The sequence below is a fragment of the Macaca fascicularis genome, chromosome 16 (genome assembly GCF_037993035.2).
Source record: "Macaca fascicularis isolate 582-1 chromosome 16, T2T-MFA8v1.1".
Classification (NCBI taxonomy): Eukaryota; Metazoa; Chordata; class Mammalia; order Primates; family Cercopithecidae; genus Macaca; species Macaca fascicularis.
Genome location: NC_088390.1, coordinates 82,058,803 through 82,082,728, shown reverse-complemented (window position 1 = coordinate 82,082,728; position 23,926 = coordinate 82,058,803). Strand labels below are relative to the sequence as shown.

At 45.6% G+C, this 23,926-nt stretch overlaps 2 protein-coding genes across 38 annotated transcripts in view; one reads left to right on the top strand and one right to left on the bottom strand.

The window, feature by feature from the left end:
- The window catches only part of SAP30BP (SAP30 binding protein), a 43,496-nt gene extending 31,781 nt beyond the window's left edge, over positions 1–11,715 (bottom strand). For 14 of the 34 annotated variants that reach the window (XM_074020490.1, XM_074020500.1, XM_074020508.1 and 11 more), the window contains exons 1-3: positions 11,583–11,715; positions 10,430–10,539; positions 7,040–7,087 (exon numbers count right to left, since the gene is read on the bottom strand). Coding sequence is in view for 20 of the 34 variants with exons in the window: in XM_005584966.5 (XP_005585023.1) it covers positions 7,040–7,087; positions 10,430–10,539; positions 11,583–11,688 (264 nt within the window). In the remaining 14 variants the exon portion in view is untranslated. Of the gene's footprint in view, positions 1–5,209; positions 5,336–7,039; positions 7,088–10,429; positions 10,540–11,582 lie in introns of all 34 variants that reach the window. The other 20 variants (XM_074020491.1, XM_074020501.1, XM_045376681.3 and 17 more) reach the window with 5 other exon arrangements.
- A 169-nt stretch (positions 11,716–11,884) lies between these two features.
- Positions 11,885–23,926, top strand: part of RECQL5 (RecQ like helicase 5) — a 40,173-nt gene continuing 28,131 nt past the window's right edge. For all 4 annotated transcript variants that reach the window (XR_012426166.1, XM_065531999.1, XM_015438847.3 and 1 more), the window contains exons 1-6: positions 11,885–12,644; positions 14,220–14,341; positions 15,982–16,500; positions 17,276–17,378; positions 17,919–18,030; positions 20,868–21,030. Coding sequence is in view for 3 of the 4 variants with exons in the window: in XM_065531999.1 (XP_065388071.1) it covers positions 12,515–12,644; positions 14,220–14,341; positions 15,982–16,500; positions 17,276–17,378; positions 17,919–18,030; positions 20,868–21,030 (1,149 nt within the window). In the remaining variant the exon portion in view is untranslated. The remainder of the gene's footprint in view (positions 12,645–14,219; positions 14,342–15,981; positions 16,501–17,275; positions 17,379–17,918; positions 18,031–20,867; positions 21,031–23,926) is intronic.

Below are 23,926 nucleotides of genomic sequence, written 5' to 3'. Positions count from 1 at the left end.
ATACTACACCATTTTATACCAGAGACTTGAGCATCTGGTGGGGGGTCCTGGAATCCCCACAGATAGTGAGGGACAACTGCGTTTTACTTTTACTTAGTTGAACCTTGTAAAATCAATGAGGCAGATTTTATGATGATTATTTTCCTGATGAGAAAATCTGAGGTTAAGGGACTTCCCCAAGAAAACCGTGGTCTCATTCCAGAGTTTGAATTCCTCCCCACTATGCCAGGGCTGAATCATCTTACTCTGAATACTAACCCATCCTCAAAATGGCTCAAGACCCCAGAAGGCGAACAACAGACATTTTCAGAGCAATAAAAACAGTTCTTAAACAACTATTGAATCACTGACCCATGATTTCCGTTTTAGAATAATAATAGTTTTTCTAAGGGGTCTGCAAAGTCAAAACTGTTTTAGGTCATTATTTGTCTTTTTCATCGTGTTGACATTTGCACAAGCAATGGTGGGTAAACCGCTAAACTTTAGAACAAATTGAGGCGGCAGGACCAAACCGTAGCCGTAGTCGTTATATATGCTCAGTTGATTTAACAAAAGGGCTGGGTGCAATCCCATGGGATTCCCATGCCTGTAATCCCAGCACTTTGGGAGGCTGAGGTGGGCACATCACTTGAGGCCAGGAGTTCCAGACCAGTTTCACCAACATGGTGAAACCCCAACTCTACAAAAAAACAAAAAAACAAAAATTAGCCAGGCGTGGTGGTGCACGACTGTAATCCCAGCTACTCGGGAGGCTGAGGCAGGAGAATCGCTTGAACTAGGAGGTGAAGGTTGCAGTGGGCTGAGATTGTACCACCGCACTCCAAACTGGGCAATAAAGCGAGACTTCGTTTCAAAAAAAAAAAAAAAAAAGCCAGTTTCACTTAAGAACTGTCTGCCATAGGCTGGGCGTGGTGGCTCACATCTGTAATCCCAGCACTTTGGGAGGCTGAGGAGGGCGGATCACGAGGTCAGGAGTTCGAGACCAGCCTGGCCAACATGGTGAAACCCTGTCTGTACTAAAAATGAGCCAGCCACGGTGGCACGTGCCTGTAGTCCCAGCTACTCAGGAAGCTGAGGTAAGAGAATCGCTTGAACCTGGAAGGCACAGGTTGCAGGGAGCCGAGATTGTGCCACTGCACTTCAGCTTGGGCAGCAGAGTGTCTCAAAAAAACAAAAAACAAAACAAAAAAAAACGTTCTGCCAGAACAGTAAAAATGATTAGTTTTATGACATCTTGACATTGGAATATACATCTCTTTAATATTTTGGGCACTGACATGAGAGGCATGCATAAATACTTCTGAGGCATAACAAAGTCAGATAAATGTCTCAGGGAAAAGTACACATAGCAACGCCCCCTTATCCCTGGGGGATACATTCCAAGACTCCCAGTAGATGCCTGGAACTTCTGATAGTACTGAGCCCTACACATACTATGTTTTTTCCCTATACATACATCTCTATGATAAAGTTTAATTTATAAACTAGCAAGAGATTAACAACAATAATTAGAAAGATATACTGTAATAAAAGCTACGTGAATGTGAACTCTCTCTCAAAATAGCTTACTGCATGTAATATTTTCAGACTGCAGCTGACCTCAGGTTACTGAAGCCACGGAAAAGGATGGACTACCATTTGTGATTATTTCAGTCACCAGTTGAACTGGCATTTTTCTTCAGGAATCACCATTTATATTTGAAAGAATGACAAACAAACTAGTTATCTAGACTTGGTTATTTGGCAGACATTTTCTCAAGACCAAAGCCTGTTACTTCAAGGAAAGCTCTGATAGTACATACTGAAAATGATAAAACTCGTTTTCAAACAAAAATTATTAGAAACACATTATCTTGAGGCCGGGCGCGGTGGCTCAAGCCTGTAATCCCAGCACTTTGGGAGGCCGAGGCGGGCGGATCACAAGGTCAGGAGATCGAGACCACAGTGAAACCCCGTCTCTACTAAAAATACAAAAAAATTAGCCGGGCGCGGTGGCGGGTGCCTGTAGTCCTAGCTACTCAGGAGGCTGAGGCAGGAGAATGGCGTGAACCCAGGAGGCGGAGCTTGCAGTGAGCCGAGATCGCGCCACTGCACTCCAGCCTGGGCAACAGCGTGAGACTCTGTCTCAAAAAAAAAAAAAAAAAAAAGAAACACATTATCTTGAAAAATGTGTGGCCGGGCGCAGTGGCTCACACCTGTAATCCCAGCACTTTGGGAGGCCGAGGCGGGAGGATCACCTGAGGTGATCCTCAGGTGATGGAGATGGAGACCATCCTGGCTAACACAGTGAAACCCCGTCTCTACCAAAAAAAAAAAAAAAAAAAATTAGCCAGGCGCGGTGGTGGGCGCCTATAGTCCCAGCTGCTAGGGAGGCTGAGGTAGGAGAATGGCGTGAACCCAGGAGGCGGAGCTTGCAGTGAGCCGAGATCATGCCACTGCACTCCAGCTTGGGCAACAGAGCGAGACTCTGTCTCAAAAAAAAAAAGAAAAATGTGTTGCTCCTTATTGTGGGCTTGCTAAAAGGTTTCTAACATTTAATGATTTTCCGGTGAGATCAGTTGCATCACTAATAAGTTACTTTTTTGATACCACAGAACAAAACGTGTCAACATTAAGATCTGTATAACTCAGTAAACCATCAATTTTCAAATCACCAGTGCCTGATGATATAAAGTCATGTATGGGTAAAAGACCCATTCAAAGGGTAAGACAGACCAGTGGATTTTAGGGAAGCAGAATACAAAGTTCACTGGTAAGGGTTCACATTCCATGATGTAACTAATCTTTCAAGGAAACTATCACCTGTTGAGTTCTGATAAAGTATCAAAGAAGAATACCTATAATGACCTGAATGTAAAAGCATTTATACGTACCCAGTCATATTCTATTAAGCCAGACGTTAAAGATTTGTAAAATGGTGACACAGTGCCACTCTTTGCATTAACATTTTTTGGGAAATACTTAGTTTTTCTAAAAATGTTATTTATGTTAATATGTAATAGGTTTGTTTGAGACAAGGTCTCAGTCTGTCACCCAGGCTGGAGTGCAGTGACAAGATCACAGCTCACTGCAACCTCTACCTCCCAGGCTCAAGTGATCCTCCCACCTCAGCCTCTTGAATAGCTGGGACCAGAGGTATGCGCCGCCATGCCCGGCTAATTTTTGCATTTTTTATAGAGATGGGGTTTTATCACATTGCCCAGGTTGGTCTCAATCTCCTGGGCTCAACCAATCTGCCCACCTCGGCCTCCCAAAGTGCTGCAATTACAGGCACGAGTCATTGTGGCCGGCCCGGGTTTGTTATTTTAAAATAAATAATTTAAAATTTCATCAGTTTTAACTTATAAAATAGCAAACATCAATACATAAAACCAAAATGAACAAAAACTCTGAGATCTTCAATTTTTAATTGTGTAATGTTTTGAGAACTACTGAAAAAAAATTAAAAGATCTTAAAAAACCAAAGTAGAGGCCGGGCGTGTTGGCTCACGCCTGTAATTTCAGCACTTTGAGAGGCTGAGGTGGGCAGATAATGAGGTCAGGAGAGCAAGATCATCCTGGCCAACATGGCGAAACCCCGTCTCTACTAAAAATACAAAAATTGGCTGGGCGACATGGCATGTGTCTGTAATCCCAGCTACTCAGGAGGCTGAGGCAGGAGAATCGCTTGAACCTGGGAGGTGGAGGTTGTAGCGAGACAAGATTGCACCACTGCACTCCAGCCTGGGCAACAAGAGCGAAACTCCTACTCAAAAACAAAACAAAACAAAAAACCCAACAAAAAACCAAAGTAGAAAGGAGAATGCCATCTAGTGGAGACGACAATTATGACAGTAATCTAATTGTTAAAATAAACGACACTTCTAACGAAGATCCACACTTGTAACATATTCTATTGTTACAAACTTCGTTATGTTCATGTGCACTGGGCCTGGTGGCTCACACCTGTAATCCCAGCACTTTGGGAAGCCAATGTCAACAGACTGCTTGAGCCCAGGAGTTCAAGACCAGGCGGCGCAACATGGCAAAACCCTTTCTCTACAAAAAATAAAAAAAAATTGCCAGGTGTGATGGCACACACCTGTAGTCCCAGCTGTTTGGGAGGCTGAGGTGGGAGGATTAATTGAGCCTGGCAGGTTGTGGCTGCAGTAAGCTATGATGGCACCACAGCACTCTAGCCTAGGTGACAGAGTGAGACTCCATCTGAAAAAACAAACAAACAAAAAACCCAAAAAACTTCACATGCTTAAAGCAGAATGTTCAAAATTAAGAGTTTTTAATGTAAAAAATATTGTTACACATCAATTTTTTAAAATGTGAGCTGGGCACAGTGGCTCATGCCTGTAATCTCAGCACTGTGGGAGGCTGAGGCGGGCCTATCACTTGAGGCCATGAGTTCAAGACCAGCCTGGCCAACATGGTGAAACCCCGACTCTATTAAAAATACAAAAAATTAGCTGGGCGTGGCGGCCCACACCTGTAATCCCAGCTACTTGGGAAGCTGAGATAGGAGAATCACTTGAACCCAGGAGGCGGAGGCTGCAGTGAGCCGAGATCACACCATGCACTCTAGCCTGAGCGACAGAGCAAGACTGTCTCAAAAAAATAAATAAATAAAATAAAACGTAAATGTGCCAGAGAGCTCTGGATTTCAGGTATACACTGCTATGTGGAAGACAATCTGAGGCCAGCTCAAGCAGAAAGATGACAGGGCCAGGACCAAGATAAGAGTATCACAGAAGACTCATGCTGGGGATAATTTGTAGTCCTCGGAGAAGACACGAGGACTCCTAAAGGCCTGGCAGCCACTGGGGATTGGAGAACATTGAAGCTGGCAAGCTCTATTTAAATCCTTCTCCATTACCCTCCAAAAGAACTAAATCAAGTGACGTTGAGGGTTGGATTTTGTGTTCTGATTTCTGAGTGTTCCTCAAGAGGAATGGAAATTATTCCATGAAAACTTTTCATTCCACAGTAAGACTTGAAATGCACAGGAGTGAATGAGGAACAGCAAAGCACATCAGTCAGGGAGCAGGCAGGAATGATGGGGCTGTCAGCCACGATGTGGGGCTGAGAAGGGAAGCCTAAGCACAAAAGGCATTTCCACAATCTTCCCAGCTTCACCTTTTCTGGGTCCCTCCCACCGCGTTCTTTAGTGACTGCTACCAGACAGTAGTCAAGTCTGTTTTGTTTTTCATGTAGCCCTTACCTTGACTCACAAAGCCATGTCATTTCCCCAAGGATCTGATGCCTGTATCACAGGATTTTAGAAGGGGTGACCGTTAAGTGTACGTACCCTCCTCTCCAGCCATCTTCCCCAGGAGGCCTTCCAGCCCTAAGAAAAAGATGCAACTGTACCCAGAAAGACTCTAGGACCCACATCCTCCTTTCCCTCCACAACTGAAACCCAAATACTTAATGGCTCCCTGAGCATGTTTTCCATGCAGGCTCCAAGTTCTATACACCCTAAATACTAGGACAGATAAGACTATCACTACTGAGTGTTTTTGTTCTGAAAGCCCGAGCAGAGCTGTGACTGACTTTGAACTATGGGGCCATGGGTCTGCCCATACCATCTTGCCAGTTTTCAGGCAGGGCGAGTTCTTTGGCCTGGGTTTCAGGTTTTTCACTCAGCATAGAAAGTAGGTTGCATCTACAGTTTGCAGGGGTTCTTTTTTTTCCTTCCTGCATGCTGGTGCCAAAACTTTCTTTCTTGGTAAAACACACTCTTACCTTTCTCACTCACAACCTGTCATGATTTTAGTGGCTACACACAGTTCTATCCAATAACAGAATCAGCTCAAATACAGAACAGCTCACACTATATTTTCAAGTATATTACTGTTTTAGATTATAATTGGGCATACATCTCCTAAATTTTATTAGGTCATCTTGAAAGTTACAGCTGGTTTCCAAGTAGTTTTTTTTTTTTTTTGAGACAGATTCTTATTCTGTTGCCCAGGTTGGAGTGCATTGGCACATCTCGGCTCACTGCAACCTCTGCCTCCTGGGTTCAAGTAATTCTCCTGCTTCAGCTTCCCCAGTAGCTAGGATCACAGGTGCGCACCACCCACCAGTCTCACCAGTTAATTTTTGTATTTTTAGTAGAGACAGGGTTTCGCCATACTGGCTAGGCTGGCCTTGAACTCCTGACCTCAAGTGATCCGCCCACCTCGGCCTCCCAAAGTGCTGGGATTACAGGCGTGAGCCACCGCACCCGGCCTCAAAGCAGTTTTTAACTGCAAAACGTGGTCCTTATTCCCCGGAGGTCTAGAGTGGTAGAATTAAGTCTTTTTCTTTGGGTGCAAGAGGGGGGGGGAAGTTTTTCCTCATAAAGAAATGCCTCTTCAACAAGTACACATTTCTAATGGCCAATGCACAGCACAGCAGCTTAACCAACACAAGGGTGTCTTAACCTTCACAACAGATCATTAAGGAATGTGATAGGAATTGCTACAAATTACTCTTGGCTGCTACTAGGATGGAACTATGAGAATAGTTATGTTGTTCTGAAAAAGACCATTCCGCGCAGCTTGCCCAAAAGTGGATGGACACACCCCCGGGAAAATGAGAATTAGACCCACCATCCCCGAGAGCTGGGGAGAGGCCTCATTTTGGTCTGACCTTCTTATAGCCTGTTGTTCACTTCTAGATGACTAAAGAGAATCCAAGCACGCAAGGCGGCCCTTACACCTTTCTGAGTCTAGAAACAGACGAATCCACCTGCAGGGCAGAGACACTTAAAGCCCCATCTGGGAGGCAGAATGCAAGTGGGCTGTTGGACTCAGCCAAGCCTCTCGCCTTTCTAGTCAGGAGATATGGCACAATCTGAAAGGCTGGAAATCCAATGTCTCAGGATTTGTTCATTCCTGAGTCGTCTCCAGGTTCTTTCTTTATAAAGTTTATTTTATCCCAGAAAATGTCCACACAGTTGCACAGTTTGTCAGTGGGACAGATCTTGACCAGACGTACGAACTGAGCCATAATGTTCAAACACCTTGTTTGCATCCAGCCACCCACCACAGCCAACACCAAATACCTTTGGGTCATCAGCCTCAGGTTTTTCAGTCTCTGAATCGTCATCTTCCTACAAGACAAAGAATTTAGAGGATTAAGCTTAAAGGAGCGGGCCTGAGGAGTCTCACATGCATAACTAGGGGCTGCAGCAAACAGCCCATTTACCCAGCTGGGGTCATCCCACCAAGAATCCCTCCCCTACCATATAACTCAGAACCAGAGAAAAATAAGGGGAAAAAGAGATATTCTGGGGCGGGGGGGAGGGGAACAAAAAAGCATCAGCAGCTCAGAAGTCAAGTTACTCTAGTGGTGAGACAGTCCACATCAATGAAGATGCCCGAGTTAAAAATCACATACATAAAAATGGAGAAAGATTGCAGTATGTTTCAGGAGAGAGTAAGATCAGGCCACACAATAAAACAGGCATCGTGTTTCCACTGAAATATCAGTTATTTCAAACCAGGATTATGAGCCTTCTTTCTTTTTTTTTTTTTTTTGAGACGGAGTCTTGCTCTGTCGCCCAGGCTGGAGTGCAGTGGCCGGATCTCAGCTCACTGCAAGCTCCGCCTCCCGGGTTCACGCCATTCTCCTGCCTCAGCCTCCCAAGTAGCTGGGACTACAGGCGCCCGCCACCTCGCCCGGCTAGTGTTTTGTATTTTTTTTTTTTTAGTAGAGACGGGGTTTCACCAGGTTAGCCAGGATGGTCTCGATCTCCTGACCTTGCGATCCGCCCATCTCGGCCTCCCAAAGTGCTGGGATTACAGGCTTGAGCCACCGCGCCCGGCCCTTTCTTTTTCTTATACATATGTACATCAGACTCAGACCTACTGTAACACTGTTCAACACCAAGTGCCAAGGCTTACACACAGCTATATCACAGCACAACCAGCATTTGCACTAATATCAACACAGGAAGGTAGGCCTCAAATGACCAGAGCAAGTGACCTGGGAAAGGCAGGACTAAAGGGCAATGCCCAACCTTTCAGGAGTCCCAGTTGAGTGGGCTCTGCCTCCACCCAAGTGCTCCCAGAACTGCCAAAGACCCATTCTACCCAGTCCTGTTCCTTATTCAAATGAGGTCAGCCTGACACAAAGGATCACACACGGTAAGACATTCTCCAAAGTGAGCCCGCCATTCCACTGAACACTAACGCTGATGCTATGAAGATCAAAGGTCAGGAGCAGATGCTGGACCAGCTACCTTATTAGCTGGCTAAATCCATGTCACCTTCACTACCCAGAACACTCCCAATGCACAGAAACCTTTAACTAAATACCCAGGAAAAAATGGTTTCATTTGAAACTGCTATTTTCAACAAAGCTACACTTCAGCCCAAACGTTACAGAGCACTCCATATATTAATATAAATACCATTCGAGATTTGAACAAACTAGACTGATGATTTGGAGACTTAACTGTCCTGTAAGGTGCCAGTGAGTCCAAGGCTTTAAATGCAATCTCCATAATCTCCTTAAAATGAAATCAGTCATGCCAAATAAACAGAGATGGAGCTCAAATACAATCACATTTCAGAATCTCTACAATAAGAGCTGATGAGAGGATTTTACTAAAATATGAAATGAAGCTTAAACATGATGAAAATTCTAAGCAAAGCAAATATGAAACACTTCAAAAACACATTATGCAAATGTACTAAAGAGTTATGAATATTAAGCCAGAATGTGTGTACTTCAGAAAAGTCAGAAAACAACTTGCAAAACTTTTCTGAATAATTTCAGTCAACTCTGAATTATCAGTATTAATGGATGGGGCTAAAGGCATGAAAATATCTCCCAAAATGCATAATGTACAAAACGCATTTCTGTTTGTTGTGGAAATAATTTTTTTTTTTTTTTGAGATGGAGTCTGGCTCTGTCACCCAGGCTGGAGTGCAATGGCGTGATCTCGGCTGACTGCAACCTCCGCCTCCCGGGTTCAAGCTATTCTCCTGCCTCAGCCTCCCGAGTAGCTGGGACTACAGGTGCGCGCCACCGTGCCCAGCTAATTTTTGTATTCTTAGTAGAGACAGGGTTTCACCATGTTGGCCAGGATGGTCTTGATCTCCTGACCTCATGATCTGCCCACCTCAGCCTCCCCAAGTGCTGGGATTACAGGTGTGAGCCACCCTGCTTGGCTGGAATGAATTTTAATGCTAACATTTACATACCAACATGTAACAAAAAATTCAAACAAATAATATATTTTAAGTGTTTCGATTAAAACTGTTGCTAAGTAGTCAGATTCGACATCGAGACTCAACTTTGCGTGTCTCGTGCTAAGAACCAGCCTCAATTTCTTTGCGTTTTCTGCAAACATAAATTCTGACTCATGCTGCTCAGGTGATTATGTGTCTAAAACCTTTCTTGTTAATAATAGCACAGATTCTCCTTTCTCCAGCACCTACTGAGTATCAGGCAAGATTTGTGATCAAGATCTAAGGGTATCATAATAAAAAGTGCCAAGTAAAATGTCAAGAAAGAAGAAGGCCAGGCACGGTGGCTCACACCTGTAATCCCAGCACTTTGGAAGGATGAGGTGGGTGGATCACCTGAGGTCAGGAGTTAGAGACCAGACTGGCCAACATGGTGAAACCTTATCTCTACGAAAAATACAAAAATTAGGCAGGCGTGGTGGCAGGTGCCTGTAATCCCAGCTACTCAGGAGGCTGAGGCAGGAGAATCACTTGAACCTGGGAGGAGGAGGGTGCAGTGAGCCGAGATCGCACCACTGCATCCTGGCATGGCCGACAGAGCAAGATTCCGACAAAATAATAATATTAATAATAAGTTAGCTAGGCATGGTGGTGCCCACCTGTAGTCCCAGCTACTGGGGAGGCTGAGGTGGGAGGATCACTTGAGCCCAGGAGTTCAAGGCAGGAGTGAACTATCTATGATCACACCACTACACTCCAATCTGGGCAGCAGAGTGAGACCCTACCTCAAAAAAAAAAAAAAAAAAAGAAAAAAAAGCAGGTGAAAACAAATTTCCCTTTCTTATCTTGCTAATAAACTGACAAAATTTAAATGAGCCCCAACCAAGATTAAAAACAATGCAGAGTTGACTGTAGATATAAACGATACACCAATTAGGATGAATGCCTGCTATAAATGGAGTAAATAATTTAAACTGGGAAAAATCAACATAAAACACCCGTTGATATCTGGGTTAAATAAAATAATCCACTATCTTTCCCCCCAAATTTCAACTCAAAGATTAATAAAAAAAGATCCACGTGAAAATAAATTTTCAAACAGAACTGCTATCCAACCCAGTTTCTTCCACTAATACTAAAACAAAAGTGGAGAGCAAGGGATGAAGCTAGCCATGAAATGGAACACTGTTGGCACAGTTCCAAAATCTGACAAATGAAATTGTGCTTTCAGTAGCTCTGGATCTGGGAGATTTACCTACCGACTGTCTACTGTTCTCATCCTCTTCTTCTTCATAACCATCTTCGTCACCCCCTAGACGAGAAAAGTCATCCTCCCCATAGGCATCAGATACCAATCCGCCTTTCTCCTCTGAAAGGTTAAAAAACAAACAAAAAAAAAGCAAGAAAAAAAAAAAATCAGGAGTTACAAGGTAAGAAAAAATGTCTAGAGATTTGAGTGGCCAAGACTATCTCTGAAGATACAAGGGGAACCTAAATCTCATGTTAAGTGACAATAGGCCCAGATTCGGCTCTCTGAGAAGGGCATTATTTAGTGAATAAAACCTTTAAAAGGTCAGGGAACAAAACCAAGTACTAAATTCTGTTTCTAATGCTATAAACACTAAGCAAACACTATAGTGTTTACAGGAAACTATCAGAGAACTTTCTGACTGGAAGAGACCCCACAAAATCACAAAACATGAAAGTACCTAATCTAATCCAATCCCCTTCACTTTCCAGATGAGGAAGCTAAGGTCCAGATATGTTGTTAGGTAACTTGTTCTCTATTCTCCCAAAGAAATCTATTTCCATTGTCTAACATTGTGCTTCTCAACCTGAGGAGGAGAACATCACCGATAGGCTTTAAAAACTCACAAAATAAGAAAAATCACCCGGGATCCTTAAAAAGTTCACAAATGTCCACATCCTACCCCAGTTCTACCAAATTAGAACTGATTCTCTCGCTTTGGGGATCAGATACGTTTTTATTTTTAAAAGCTCCAAGATGTGTTTAGGGCACATTCTTAACTAAAAGCTATAAATTTAATAAACACAATTTTACCATCTTCCACGTATGTTTTACTCATCGCTCTCCCTCATCAAACAACGAGCCCAGGGGGAACAGGCAGTGGCTCAGCAGCCACTCCCTCTTCGTCCATCCCTCTGTCCATCACTATAACCGGCACGGAGGCTTTCAGTAAGTTTAGGCAGATTAATCGAAACAACGGAAAGGAGATTCTTCATTCTTAGTCCAGAATCTCTAATGCTCTATCTCATCCAGGACCCCGGGCCATTCTTCGGGGTCCGGTGCTTGGGGCACAATGACCATCTAGTTCCCTCCCGCCCAGCGAGGGGTACAGCATTCCGGGCAGACACCCGATTCCCTCTCCCAGCTTCCCACTTGCGCCTTACCAGCCGCGCTGCCCATCGCCTCGATTCCAGTCTCGCCATCAGACTCGGGCTCTGAATCTTCCGCGTAAACTGCAAGCGACGACAGAACATTCTTCTTCCCCGCCATCTTATTCCCACAGCCCCGGCGTGGCTCACTTCTATGACTCAAAGACGCCGACTTCCGGGCGGAAAGGCAGGTTCTCTCGGATCCCAGGAGACCCCGCGCCACACTGGAAACCAATCAAAACGGCAGTTTTCTGCGCCTGGCTCCGCCCTCATGCCAGCGCTCGTGCACGTCATCACTGCGCGACGGATATAAGATTATGTGGGTTCTGGCTAAAGCTTAATTCCCAGCGCTTTGGCTTCTCTGAGTTGGGTTTGTGTACAGGGGTCTTCGAGTAGTTCCGGAACCAGCCAGCTGCAGCGGCCCAGTAAGGGCCTTTAATTCCTGGGCCGACCACGGCCGGTTCTGATATCTTAGGGTGAAGAGAGGGAGGTGTCGGCCGGCCAAGAGAGAAAATTGCGGATCTTGGGCTCAGGAAGAAGGGAGAAGGGGGTCGGGGTCCCGGGGTGGAAGAATGGTTGTCGTGGTTGCGCTTATAGAAGAAGGAGCAGGTGGTGGATCTTCGGAAAACGGTTCCTCGTTCTCCAAACTGTTCTGAAGACATTTGTGTTTCTTTTCTTGATCTGATTTCTAGCTCTGTGCTATACCATGGCCTGGAATAGTTCAATGTATTTATTTTCATTGAGCGTAAAAGTGGAGATATTAATTACCCAGGAATGTATTGCTTGAGGCAGTTCACTTTCAGCTTTAATACTTTAATATATTATTTAAGTGTAACATAGCAAATTGTTACAGAAAAATAAGCTGTATTTTTAAAGCAAAACATAGGGTTCTCGTGGCAACCTTTTACCACCTTTGCCTTAACCTTTGGCCACTGTTCTTGGCTAAGATGAGCAGCCACCATACCACCTTTCCTCTTGACCCTGAGCGGCGAGTCCGGAGTACGCTGAAGAAGGTCTTTGGGTTTGACTCTTTTAAGACGCCTTTACAGGAGAGTGCGACCATGGCAGTAGTAAAAGGTAACATTACCAAGGTACCTTCCTTTAAATTTATGCTGGCTATACCATAATGCTGCGGCAGAACACCCTCTTCCTGATCCTTCGCACTGCCTCACCTTTGGTCCATAACTGGATTTGGAAATCTTTAGAGTTGTCACCCAAAGCTTGTAGTTGCATTTATTTGTTTTAATTAGAGACACAGGGTCTTGGCATGTTGCTTAGGCTGGTCTCCAAATCCTGGGCTCAGGCAATCCTCCCACGTCAGCCTCCCAAGGTACTGGGATTACAAGCATAAGCCACCAAGCCTGGCCCAAAGCTTGTAGTTTTAATGGCAGAACCACCCGGCTCGTCTATAGTTCCTAGCCAGATCTACACATGGTATTTGAAAACACTTCAGATTCCCATTATTGTTCGTTTGTACACACAAACAAACAGCAACAGTGAGGGTGGCAGTAGTAACTTAACTTGGTCACTGGCCTTCTAGGTAATTCCCTTGTTGAAGATTGAGTGGCCTGGGTCCCAGATAGAGAAGGAAAGAGTAATAATGTTATAAATCTGGCCGGGCGCGGTGGCTCAAGCCTGTAATCCCAGCACTTTGGGAGGCCGAGACGGGTGGATCACGAGGTCAGGAGATCGAGACCATCCTGGTGAACACAGTGAAACCCCGTCTCTACTAAAACTACAAAAAAAAAACTAGCCGGGCGAGTTGGCGGGCGCCTGTAGTCCCAGCTACTCGGGAGGCTGAGGCAGGAGAATGGCGTGAACCCGGGAGGCGGAGCTTGCAGTGAGCTGAGATCAGGCCACTGCACTCCAGCCTGGGCGACAGAGCGAGACTCCGTCTCAAAAAAAAAAAAATAATAATAATGTTATAAATCTGAGATATGGTGACAAATGGAAGTTGCCAAGAGGCGAGCAGCAATGTAATATTAATGATACATGTCTAAACAAAAGCTCTCTAAGTAATGTCCTGCCATGTCTACACAGATGTGCCCAGTCACCTAGCAGTACTCTGCTTTCATGGCTGTTTAGTTAAATCATCCATATCACAGCAGACTCAGACTCCTTTTTTTTTTTTTTTCCGAGACAGAGTCTTGCTCTGTCGCCCACGCTGGAGTGCAGTGGCGCGATCTCGGCTCACTGCAACCTCCGCCTCCCAGGTTCAAGCAATTCTCCTGCCCCAGCCTCCCGAGTAGCTGTGATTACAGGCACATGCCACCATGCCCGGCTAATTTTTGCATTCTTAGTAGAGACAGGGTTTTACCATGTTGGCCAAGCTGGTCTCAAACTCTTGACCTCGTGATCTGCCTGCCTTGGCCTCCCAAAGTGCTGGGATTACAGGCGTGAGCCACCGTGCCCGCCCCAGACTTTTTAAATCTTGTTTTTAACCATTACTAGAAATGGTTTGGGCGTGTATCCAAATTTCCTGGATCCTTGCCTTTTTCATAGAAAGGACAGGAGGGGTATTAGCATTACATTGAGACCCTTCCATGTGCCAGACACTCTGCTAGGTACTTTTCCTACATTCTCATTTAATTTTCAACAACTTCAATGAAAAGGCAGGAAGCACTGAGATATTGTTGTCTTGTATTTTTGCAGGTAACAAGGATGTCTTTGTGTGCATGCCCACAGGGGCAGGAAAATCCCTGTGCTATCAGCTCCCTGCTCTGTTGGCCAAAGGCATCACCATTGTAGTCTCTCCTCTCATTGCTTTGATTCAGGTGAGGCTTAGGGCAACGAAGATGGTAGCCCAAAAAGACTCGGGGAAGGTTTTTTGAGGCTGGAAATTTCACTTCTCTATTGGTCTTTTGCCTCTTCTTTTCTTTTCTTTTTTCTTTTCTTTTTTTGAGACAGAGTCTTACTGTGTCGCCTAGGCTGAAGTGTGGTGGTGCAATCTCGGCTCACTGCAGCCTCCGCCTTCCGGCTTCAAGGAATTCTTGTGCCTCAGTCCCCCAAATAGGTGGGATTACAGGTGTATGCCACCATGTCTGGCTGATTTTTGTATTTTTAGTAGAGATGAGGTTTCACCATGTTGGCCAGCTGGTCTCAAACTCCTGACCTTAAGCGATCTGCCTGCCTCGGTCTCTCAGAGTGCTGGGATTATAGGCGTGAGCCACCGCACCCGCCCCTGCCTCTTTTTTTCTATGATTTGCCTATCTCATTTGCTGTATTGGGTTTCTGTTTTTCCCCAAGTTAGTGTTCTCCACTGGAGCATATCACTCTGGGGGTTTATGAATGACTCCTCTGAGGTCCTTCACCCTCCCTCGTTATTTTTTTGTCCAGAGGAGTATGAAACTGTATTTGTACACACATATATACTCAGTTTCACGTATATACACATGTACACTCGTGATGTTGGGATAGAAGTTGCAGATGGATAGATAGCTAAGTTGATATGGGGAATCCCTGGTGTCCTGCTTATTTTGGTAAGGGCACAGTATGTGAAACAGAAAAAAAGATGAGAAACTGGCTGGGACCTTATTAACATCTGCTCTACAGGTGTTCTGACTATTTAAGGCCTGCAGATGGGCTGATAGAATCAGAATTGAGGAAGTGTGGCTGTGTGGGTAAGAGTCATCCACCATGAAGAAAGGTAGAGAGACAGGGAACAACAGCAATAACTTGGTGAGTGTTCACCAGGTCCCAGCCTTTGTGCTAAGTGCTTTACATACATTAATTTCACCTCTGAGATGTAAATTTTAAGTTATACAACAATTCGTTAGATAGACTTGTATAACTTGTTCAGAGGGTAAGAAACAGCCAGCGAGCATGTGGTGATTAAGTGAGCCAGGATGAATCTAAATCTGAAGTCTGTCTGACTTCAGAGCCTGTCCTCTAAACCACTTTACCTTCCATAATGGTTGAGCATCCCTAATGCAAAAATCCGAAATCTGAAATGCTCCAAAATCCAAAGAATTTTAGTGCTGACATGACGCCACAAGTGGAAAGTTCCACGCCTTTCTGACCTTATGTGATGGACTGTGGTCAAAATTCAGTCAAAACTCTTTTTGCATGCACAAAATTATTAAAAATATTATATAAAATTACACCTAGGCTATATGTATAAGGTATACATGAAAAAAATGAATTTCCTGTTCAGACTTGGGTCTCATCCTCAAGAGATCTCATTATGTATATGCAATCTGCAAATATTCCCAAATCTAGGAATATCTGAAATCTAGAACACTTTTGATCCCAAGCATTTGATAAAGGATATTCAACCTATACTACTTCTATGCAAAGAAAAGACATAGTGGAGGGTGGGAGGAGGACAGTTTATGACTGGGAAATCCTCCAGGGACTTGCAGTGACGTTTACCTGAGTCCTGAGGGCCAATTATAGCCCCTTTCTCTTTTCTTAGGACCAAGTGGACCACTTGCTAGCCCTAAAGGTACGAGTAAGTTCCCTGAACTCGAAGCTCTCTGCACAGGAAAGGAAGGACCTGCTTGCTGACCTGGAGCGAGAAAAGCCCCAGACCAAGATTCTGTACATCACCCCGGAGATGGCGGCTTCCTCCTCCTTCCAGCCCAGCCTGAACTCCCTGCTGTCCCGCCACCTGTTGTCTTATTTGGTGGTGGATGAGGCTCATTGTGTTTCCCAATGGGGGCATGACTTTCGTCCTGACTACTTGCGTCTGGGTGCCCTGCGCTCCCGCCTGGGACATGCCCCTTGTGTGGCTCTGACCGCCACAGCCACCCCACAGGTCCAAGAGGACGTGTTTGCTGCCCTGCACCTGAAGAAACCAGTTGCCATCTTCAAGACTCCCTGCTTCCGGGCCAACCTCTTCTATGATGTGCAATTCAAGGAACTGATTTCTGATCCCTATGGGAACCTGAAGGACTTCTGCCTTAAGGCTCTTGGACAGGAGGCTGATAAAGGGGTGAGGCACTGAGGTGGAGGCCAAGCAGCTGTTAGAGCAGTGGAGTGTGACATGCAGCATGGAGATGGAGATTGGTCTTCTAAGACCTTTGCTTTTTCTAGCTTTCTCAGCCAGGCTTCTTAAAACTCGTGCACAAAAAGAGTTGTCCCTTTGGTTTCCTGGCATTGTCCTCCTTACCAGGGTTTCCTTGTCCTGGATCCTTCTGTGGAAGGCAAGCAGCCAGCCCCTCTGTGTGAGGCCTCTGCAGACCCATGCAAAGTTCGTGAAGAGGAGGCAGAGAAGTTAAACAGGTTGAGTTTTGAGCAGCTTTTGGCCTGCCTTTTTTTTTTTTTTGAGGTGGAGTTTCTCTCTTGTTGCCCAGGCTGGAGTGCAGTGGCGCGATCTTGGCTCACCGCAACCTCCGCCTCCCAGATTCAAGCGATTCTCCTGCCTCAGTCTCCCAGGTAGCTGGGATTACAGACATGCGCCACCACGCCCAGCTAATTTTGTATTTTTAGCAGAGACGGGGTTTCTCTGTGTTGCCCAGGCTGGTCTTAACTCCTAGCCTCAAGTGATCCTCCCACCTTGGTGTCCCAAAGTGCTGGGATTGCAGGCATGAACCAGTCTGGTCCTGCTTTTTATAAAGTAACAGAGCCTTACTGGGTGTCCTGCCTCAGAGGGGACTGAAACTGATGAGGGAAGGAACACAGAGCTGCTTTTAGAGCAGGGTACACTACACTGGGCCTATTGTTCTGTTCTTGCCATGCTTATTTTCTTCCTGCATCTCCCCATTCAGTTGTCTGGCTGCGGCATTGTCTACTGCAGGACTAGAGAGGCTTGTGAACAGCTGGCCATAGAGCTCAGCTGCAGGGGTGTGAACGCCAAGGCTTACCATGCAGGTAAGGGGCGCCCAGGCCACTTGGTTCTCTTCACCCTCAGAGGCTTCTTGGTGGGTCTCTTGTTCTTTACAGATCCTGATTATCAGGTGACCCACCATCTTATTGCAGATACTCAGGCAGAGCTAAAGTGATTCACTTAAATCCCCTGAAACGAGTCTAGACATGAATGAGGTCTAAAATGAGAATTGTGACTCCTGAGTTCTTCCCGCTGTATATGCCTACCCAGCAGGAAATGATAAGTTTTTACAAGCCAAGATAATGCTGTTGTAGGAAGAGCACAGGCTTTGGAGGCCAGCAGGCTTGAGCTTGAATCATGGCCCAAACCTTTGCCAAATGCTCTTTGCCACACATAGGCTAGGGTCTTTGTGCCTGTCAGCTGAGGCTCAGTAAAGTTAAGCGCCTGAGGTAAGGTCGGACAGCTGGAAAGTGAAATATTCAGGGTTTGTGAAGTGCCTAGCACACAGTGTTAAACCCAAAATAGACCTCGGGTAAACCCAAGGGAAATGTGGGTTCCCTTCTCCATCTTTCCCTTCTTTATAGGGCTGAAGGCCTCTGAAAGAACGCTGGTGCAGAACGACTGGATGGAGGAGAAGGTTCCTGTAATTGTTGCAACCATTAGTTTTGGGATGGGAGTGGATAAAGCCAATGTCAGGTGAGCTTTGGTTATTGCCCTGCCTTCCTGGTCTGGGCTTGGCTCAGGGTGGATTGCCTAGTGCTATGCCTAAAGGACCAGGTGCATGTACTCCTTCGAGGGCCAGAGGGGAAGGAAGCTCCAGGAGAGAGTCCTTAGAATACAGCCTAAATGCTGACAGTTCCTGTGTGGCCTGCTCCCAGGTGACTGCACAGCATGGTTCTGGCACCCCCGCCCAGGACAGGGCAGCATGCAGTCCGTCAGGCTTGTCCTTTAACACAGCCCTGTTCACTCACATCTCAGTAGGTGGTTCCTATGAGGAGGTGGGAATAAAGGAACTATAGTCACGCACCTCATATTAATGTTTCGGTCAATGACTCCATAGACTGAGATCCTGTAAGACTGTAATGGAGTTGAAATATTCCTATCACCTAGTGATTTGCATTACAGTATTTGTGTTATGGTATTTGCGTTTCAGTTGCCTACAATATTCAGTACAGTAACACACGATACATGTTTACAGCCTAGCCGTGTAGGCTGCAGTACCATCTAGGTTTATGTAAAGATCATCCACTGTAATGTTTGCACAATGATGAAATCGCCTAACAAGTCATTTCTCAGAATGTATCCCTATCCCTGGTCAGGCACAGTGGTCCATACCTATAATCCCAGCACTTTGGGAAGCCAAGGCAGGTGGATCGCTTGAGTCCAGGAGTTTGAGACCAGCTTGGGCAACGTGGCCAAACCTCCATCTCTACAAAATATACATAAAAATTAGCCAGGTGTGGTGGTGCGTGCCTGTAGTCCCAGCTACTTTAGGGGCTGAGGTGGGAGGATTGCTTGAGCCCGGGAGGCGGAGGTTGTAGTGAGCTGGGATCATGCCACTGCACTTCAGCCTGGGCAACAGACCAGGACCCTGTCTTAAAAAAAACAAAAACAGGCCGGGCGCGGTGGCTCAAGCCTGTAATCCCAGCACTTTGGGAGGCCGAGACAGGCGGATCATGAGGGCAGGAGATCGAGACCATCCTGGCTAACATGGTGAAACCCCGTCTCTACTAAAAAAAATACAAAAAACTAGCCAGGCGTGGTGGTGGGCGCCTGTAGTCCCAGCTACTCAGGAGGTTGAGGCAGGAGAATGGCGTAAACCTGGGAGGCGGAGCTTGCAGTGAGCTGAGATCCGGCCACTGCACTCCAGCCTGGGCAACAGAGCGAGACTCCGTCTCAAGAAAAAAAAACAAACAAAAACAAAACAAAAATACACAATATGTATCCCCATCATTAAGTAATGTGTGACTGTATTTTAAGCTACTCCCTGTGGAAGGTCAAAGGCAAGGCTCTTAGGATCATAATTCCTTGTTATTGCTTACTAATAGTCTAGAAGAGTCGGGGTGCATCCCAGCCTCCTAGCCCCACACTGGCAACTGTTAGGAAGTCTTTTTTACCTGGCCGTGATCATCAAGAGGCATTTTGGGCTACAGCCTGAAGCCCTTTGGTCTGATTAACACCAAGTAATAATACCTTGTATGATTTACGGAGCATGTTTGCATACATGGCCTTGGTGAACCTCACAGTAACCCTGACTTAGGGCAGAAATTTTATAGTGCACTACAGTTTGAAAGAATACCGACTTTAGAATCAGTTCAAACCCTGGGTCTGCAGCCAGGTGTAGTGGTTCACACCTATAATTCCAGCACTTTGGGAGGACCAGATGGGAGGATTGCTTGAGCCCAGGAGTTCGAGACCAGCCTGGGCAACATAGCAAGACTCCATCTCTATAAAGTTAAAAATTAGCCAGGTATCTTGGCATGTGCCTGTAGTCCTGGCTAATTGGGAAGCTGAGGTGGAAGGATTGCTTGAGGCAAGGGGGCTGAGGCTGCAATGAGCTATGATTGTGCCACTGTACTCCAGCCTATGCAACAGAGCAAGACCCTGTCTTAATAAAAAAACAAGGCCGGGCACGGTGGCTTATGCCTGTAATCCCAGCACTTTGGGAGGCTGAGGCAGGTGGATCACGAGGTCAACAGATTGAGACCATCCTGGCCAACATGGTGAAACCCCGTCTCTACTAAAAACACAAAAATTAGCTGGGTGTGGTGGTGCACACCTGTAGTCCCAGCAACTCAGGAGGCTGAGGCAGGAGAATCACTTGAACCCAGAAGGCGGAGGTTGCAGTGAGCTGAGATCACACCACTGTACTCCAGCCTGGCGACAGAGCAAGACTCCATCTAAAAATAAAATAAAATAAAATAAAATAAAATAAACAAAAAACAAAACAAATAAAATGAATCCTGGGTCTGTGGTGTCTTGTTAAGAGCTAGTTTTGAAGGCAGACACCCCTAGGCCCAAATTTTAGCTCTGCTGTCCTTTTACTGTGTGGCCTTGTACAAATTTACCTTTCTGAATCTCCAGTTCATATTCTGGAGAATGGGCTACCTCACATGATGGTGACTAACAATTAAATGAGACATATATAAACTGACTCATTGTAGGTATTTAATAAATATTATTCCTTTCCCACTTCAAAGAAGTTATAAATAACTTATTCAAATTTGCAGTGCTCATAAGTGGCAGAGCCTCATGTTGTTTCTTTAGGTCCAGTATTTTTTCCACTGGGTTCTGGCTGAGTTTTTTGGTCCCTCATATGTGCTGATTGCCCCCCTTAACTCCTGCTGTGGCCTCTTACCTGGGCTGCTCCTAGAAGGGAGATGGGCTGCCAGTGTCTTAACCATTCTAACTCTGGGACTATCCCTCTCCCTCCCTATCTGCTGGCCTCCCTGCTCTCCTACTCATGATTATTCCTCCAAAGGACACTCAGTTTCTCCACCATCTCATGCTCCTTGTCCCTTTGGATCCTACAGGTTTGTCATTCATTGGAATATTGCCAAGTCTATGGCTGGATACTACCAGGAGTCTGGCCGGGCTGGCAGGGATGGGAAGCCTTCCTGGTGCCGTCTCTATTACTCAAGGAATGACCGGGACCAAGTCAGCTTCCTGATCAGGAAGGAAGTAGCAAAACTCCAGGTAAGGCCTGGGTAGTAGAAGGTCTTTCAGTCTGACCCACCACTCTCTAGTTTTGTGAAGCTGATTTCTGAACTCAGATGATGCTTGTATAAGCTAGAGAAGGCTGCTCCCAACCTGTAAGTATAGCAAGGGGAAATGGCATGTTGGGTAGGGAGGCAGCTTACACAAACTAGGCTAGACTTTTTCCTTTATAAATATTTAAATTATCTTAATACTGGATTTTTTTGTTTTTGTTTTTTCTTTTTGTTGGTTTGAGACAGAGTCTCACTCTGTCACTCAGGCTGGAGTGCGATGGCACGATCTCGACTCACTGCAACCTCTGTCTCCCGGGTTCAAGCGATTCTCCTGCCTTAGCCTCCTGAGTAGCTGGGACTACAGGCATGCACCACCACGCCCAGCTAATTATTGTATTTTTAGTAGAGACAGAGCTTCACCATGTTGGCCAGGATGGTCTCAATCTCTTGACCTCGTGATCCACCTGCCTTGGTCTCCCAAAGTGCTGGGATTACAAGCATGAACCATTGCACCCAGCCTTTTTTTGTTTTTTTTTTTCTGTTTGTTTTTTTTAAGAGACAAGGTCTCACTGTCACCCAGGCTAAAGTGCAGTGGCATAGTCATGGTTCACAGCAGCCTCTAACTCCTGGCCATAAATAATCTTCCCACCTTGAGTAGCTGGGACCACAGGTGTGTGCCACCATGCCCAGCTAATTTTTTTTTTTCAATTTTTTGCAGATATGGGGTTTCTTTTTTTTTTTTTCTTTTTTTTTAAGATGGAGTCTCGCTTAGTCACCCCGGCTGGAGTGCAGTGGCGCGATCTTGGCTCACTGCAAGCTCCGTCTCCCAGGTTCACACCGTTCTCCTGCCTCAGCCTCCTGAGTAGCTGGGACTACAGGCACCCACCACTACGCCCGGCTAATTTTTTTTGTATTTTTAGTGGAGATGGGGTTTCACCGTGTTAGCGAGGATGGTCTTGATCTCCTGACCTCATGATCTGCCCGTCTCGGCCTCCCAAAGTGTTGGGATTACAGGCGTGAGCCACCTTGTCCAGCCTCCAAGTACTTATTTCTAATCTCTGCAAAAATGACAATAAAGGGACAAATATATATAAATTCACAAGGATAACGAAAGTAGGAGAGAAGACAACAGCAGGTAGAAATGATAACACATTGTGCCTAGACACACAAAGACCCTACTAGAAATCTACTCAAATTCATAAGAAAACCTGGCAAACTGGCTGAATATAAGAGAAATAGTTTAAAGATTAGTAGCTTTTCTCTATTCAGATGAGAGCCAAGGGAAAAAAAAAACAGTAGCTTTTCTCCACTGTACCAGAAATACCTAGAAATAGAAACAAACAAACAAAAAACTTAATTTACAACAATAAAACTTATAAAATACCTAGGAATAAGTGTTACAAGCTGTTAACAAGAGTTTTTTCAAAAAGCTCCCTAGTAGGCTGGGTGCGGTGGCTCGCACCTGTAATCTCAGCACTTTGGAAGGCCGAGATGGGCGGATCACCTGAAGTCAGGAGTTTGAGACCAGACTGACCAACATGGAGAAACCCTGTCTCTACTAAAAAAATGCACAATTAGCTGGGTGTGGTGGCGCATGCCTGTAATCCCAGCTACTCGGGAGAGGCTGAAGCAGGAGAATCACTTGAACCCACGAGGCAGAGGTTGCAGTGAGCCGAGATCGCGCCATTGCGCTCCAGCGTGGGCAACAAGAGCGAAACTTGGTCTCAAAAAAAAACAAAAGAAAAAGCTCCCCAGTTGCTTTAAATATATGGCCATGTCAACGTTGACAACCACTGATTTAGATGAAGAAAACTAAAATCTCATCAAGAGAAAACAAGCTCTAGGGTCAGGAGCGGTGGCTCATGCCTGTAATCCCAGCACTGTGGGAGGCCAACACAGGCAGATCACCTGAGGTTAGGAGTTCAAGACTATCCTGCCCAACATAGTGAAGCCCCTGTCTCTACCAAAAAATACAAAAATTAGCCAAGCATGGTGGCACACACCTGTAGTCCCAGCTACTGGGGAGGCTGAGGTGGGAGAATCACTTGAACCTAGGAGGTTGAGGTTGCAGTAAGCCAAGATCTCACCACTGCACTCCAGCCTGGATGACAAAGTGAGACCCCATCTCAAAAAAAAAAGGCTGGGCATGGGAGCTTACGCTTGTAATCTCAGCACTTTGGGAGGCCAAGGTGGACGGATCACTTGAGGCCAGTAGTTCCAGATCAGCCTGGCCAACATGGAGAAACCCCGACTCTACTAAAAATATAAAAATTAGCCAGGTGTGGTGGTGGGCGCCTGTAATTGCAGCTACTCAGGAGGCTGAGGTAGGAGAATCGCTTGAACAAAGGATATGAAAAGCAAATAATATGAAAAGAAAGTTCCCAGAAAAATTTATCAAATGACATGTTTAAACATGCTCAAGTTTAGGCTGGGTGAGGTGGCTCATGCCTGTAATCCCAACACTTCAGGAGAATGACATGGGAGGATCTCTTGAGACCACGAGTTTGAGTAGCTTGGGCAATATAATAAGACTTCATCTCTACAAAATATTTAAAAATTAGCTGGGTGTGTTGGTGTGCACCTATAGTTCCAGCTATGCAAGAGGCTGAGGTTTGAGGATCACTTGAGTCCAGGAGGTCAAGACTGCAGTGAGCTGAGATCATACCATTGCACTCCAACCTGGGTAACAGAGTGAGACCCTGTTTCAAAAAATAATAACAATAATAAAAAAATAGCTGAGCATGGTGATGTGTACCTGTAGTTCTAGCTACTCAGGACGCTGAGCCAGGAGGATTGCTTGAGCCTAGGAATTCAACGCTGCAGTGAGTTATGATCATGCCACTGCACTCCAGACTGGGCAGCAAGACCCTATCTCCGATCAA